At 43.8% G+C, this 1349-nt stretch overlaps 1 protein-coding gene and 1 pseudogene across 3 annotated transcripts in view; one reads left to right on the top strand and one right to left on the bottom strand.

Moving 5' to 3' along the window:
- Positions 1-88: 88 nt before the first annotated feature.
- On the bottom strand, positions 89-970 carry LOC119593435 (annotated as a pseudogene). The gene is made up of 3 exons (XR_005230546.1): positions 795-970; positions 475-691; positions 89-363 (listed from the first exon to the last, which is right to left on the bottom strand). The product of XR_005230546.1 is annotated as a crustacyanin-A2 subunit-like (transcript).
- A 143-nt stretch (positions 971-1113) lies between these two features.
- LOC119593447 (crustacyanin-C1 subunit-like) overlaps positions 1114-1349 on the top strand; it is a 6843-nt gene continuing 6607 nt past the window's right edge. The window contains exon 1 of one of the 2 annotated variants that reach the window (XM_037942376.1): positions 1114-1344. In XM_037942376.1, the coding sequence (XP_037798304.1) occupies positions 1207-1344 (138 nt within the window). In that variant the 5' untranslated portion in view covers positions 1114-1206. The remainder of the gene's footprint in view (positions 1345-1349) is intronic. The other variant, XM_037942374.1, reaches the window with a different exon arrangement.

Genomic DNA, 1349 nt, shown 5'->3' with positions numbered 1-1349 from the left:
CAATGTCAATACGATCCACACAGATTTTTAATATGTATACATGGTATGACAAAGTTTCTATGTTTTTGGGGAAAATAAGTACTATAAGTCACATTTGTATCTTATTATTGTGCAGAGCATTGATATATGTCTATGCCCTGTAAACACATTCGGATGAATGAGGAACTACATTGAAAGATGAGAAGTCGACGCCGTTCCTGCGGAATACAGAGGCACACCTGTCAATCGCTGAACCAGCATTCTGTGGAGTACGGGAGAACACGAAGCCGAACTCGGACTTGTACCTGTCTGTGTCAATGCAGGAATACACGCAGGAATAGCTATCGTAGTCAGTCTCGATCACTTCATAGGGAGCGGCGAAAGCTGTTGGGGGAAAAGGGAAAATATTTAGTTGGTCATTATCTGTTTGTAGATTCTACTATATTTAGGAAGGTATAACTTTAATGTCCAGAGGAAAGAATGTTCTCCCCATACCAGAAGGGAAATCAATGAGCATGTGGGCTTTTGGGAAGTCGTTTGTGGGGTAGATCTTGCCCACCAGTCTGCGATACTCGTTGTTGGGGGTCAATCCTGCTGTGGTCACCCTAAAGCCGTGATCAGAGTCAGAGTAATCGTAGTTGGAGTGGATGCAGCGAGTGTATGGTTGGTAGGGGATGTCAATGATTTTCACCTGATACCAGCGACCAGCATACTGTTGGAGAACAAATGTTACTGAGACACTTGCAACAAACGTTTAGTGATCAATTTGTAAGTGAAGATAGCATGAATAAGCATTAGATTGTTAGACAACTTACTCTACGAAGGTCGAAGTTTTCTTGATTTGCCACTCTGGCACAATTTCCAGGAGCTACGAAATCTGGAATGCCGTCGGCTGCGACAAGAGCCACAAGGGCAGCAGCTACGAGTACCTTCAACATGGTGCCTTGTCTTGTGTGACTCCTGATGGTGAGTTCTGCTCCTTATATATCATGTCACACGTAAAGCAGCGAAGGAGGCGGAGCATCGAATTTCAAGAATATCATCGTTTAAATTAGTTTTTTTTTCGGATATACAGCTGTCTATTGAGATATTGGAGCTTACCACTAATCTTATTTTCTATATCATCGACATGGATATAATTTTGGAACGTCATTTTCCTCTGCGGGATACACCCTCCATATAAAGACGCCTGAGAAACTCTCATGCCATTCAGACCGCAGGATCACCATGAAGACTTCGTTGCTGTGTCTCGTTCTCGTTGCAGCGGTCGCTGCCGACAAGATTCCTAGCTTTGTCGTGCCAGGAAAATGCCCTTCGGTAGACGAGAGATTTCTCTACGATCAACAGAGGCCTAACCATCAGAAGGCAAG

The sequence above is a fragment of the Penaeus monodon genome, chromosome 32 (assembly GCF_015228065.2).
Source record: "Penaeus monodon isolate SGIC_2016 chromosome 32, NSTDA_Pmon_1, whole genome shotgun sequence".
Classification (NCBI taxonomy): domain Eukaryota; kingdom Metazoa; phylum Arthropoda; class Malacostraca; order Decapoda; family Penaeidae; genus Penaeus; species Penaeus monodon.
Note: the sequence above shows the minus strand (reverse complement) of the source record. Positions and strands in the feature narration are given on the sequence as shown.